Here is a 657-nt window from a genome sequence, read left to right as displayed (position 1 = left end):
AATGTAAAAAATACTTATGATGATGAACATACAAAAAATTTTGTAGATAAACTTAAAGAAAATTGCGAAAACAAACAAACCCCATCTGTCGATTCTGTTAATAATGTAGACAAATATCTTGATAAAGGTAATTATTGCAAAAAATTCACTTTTGATAGAACATTATCTAATGGTAAAAATTATGCTTTTGAAGAAGCACCAAAACAATATAAAGAAAATTGTGATTGTGCAAAAAATTTTGAAGAAGTGGATCAATGTCCTGTGGATGAACATGAATGTAATAAATATGTTAAATATCCTTGTAGAAAAAATCATTTTAATAGAAATCGTATAGAATGGAATAATTATTTTGTAAAAAATAATTCAAATATAAATAAAGCTGTGATGGTTCCTCCTAGGAGAAAACATATATGTTTTTCAAGTATTTCAACATATAGTGGTCGAATAAAGAACAAAACAGATTTTAAGGAATTTATTCTTTATGCTGCATACAATGAAGCAAAACGTTTATGGAATATATATAATAATAATCAAACCAAAGCCCTTGAAGCAATGAAATATAGTTTTGCTGATATAGGTAATATAGTTAAAGGTAATGATATGTTAAATGACGGAATATCCGATAAAATAAAAGATATTTTTGATAAAAAAATTAAC

General features: G+C 24.8%; 1 protein-coding gene across 1 annotated transcript; it reads left to right on the top strand.

Moving 5' to 3' along the window:
- Positions 1-657, top strand: PGSY75_0040200 (putative EMP1-like protein; the record flags this gene model as incomplete). Its single annotated transcript, XM_018783519.1, has 1 exon — positions 1-657. A coding segment is annotated over one exon (657 nt), but the record flags the coding sequence as incomplete, so codon positions are not given.

Source organism: Plasmodium gaboni, assembly GCF_001602025.1.
Source record: "Plasmodium gaboni strain SY75 chromosome Unknown, whole genome shotgun sequence".
Classification (NCBI taxonomy): Eukaryota; Apicomplexa; class Aconoidasida; order Haemosporida; family Plasmodiidae; genus Plasmodium; species Plasmodium gaboni.
This window is presented reverse-complemented; position numbering and strand designations above follow the sequence as displayed.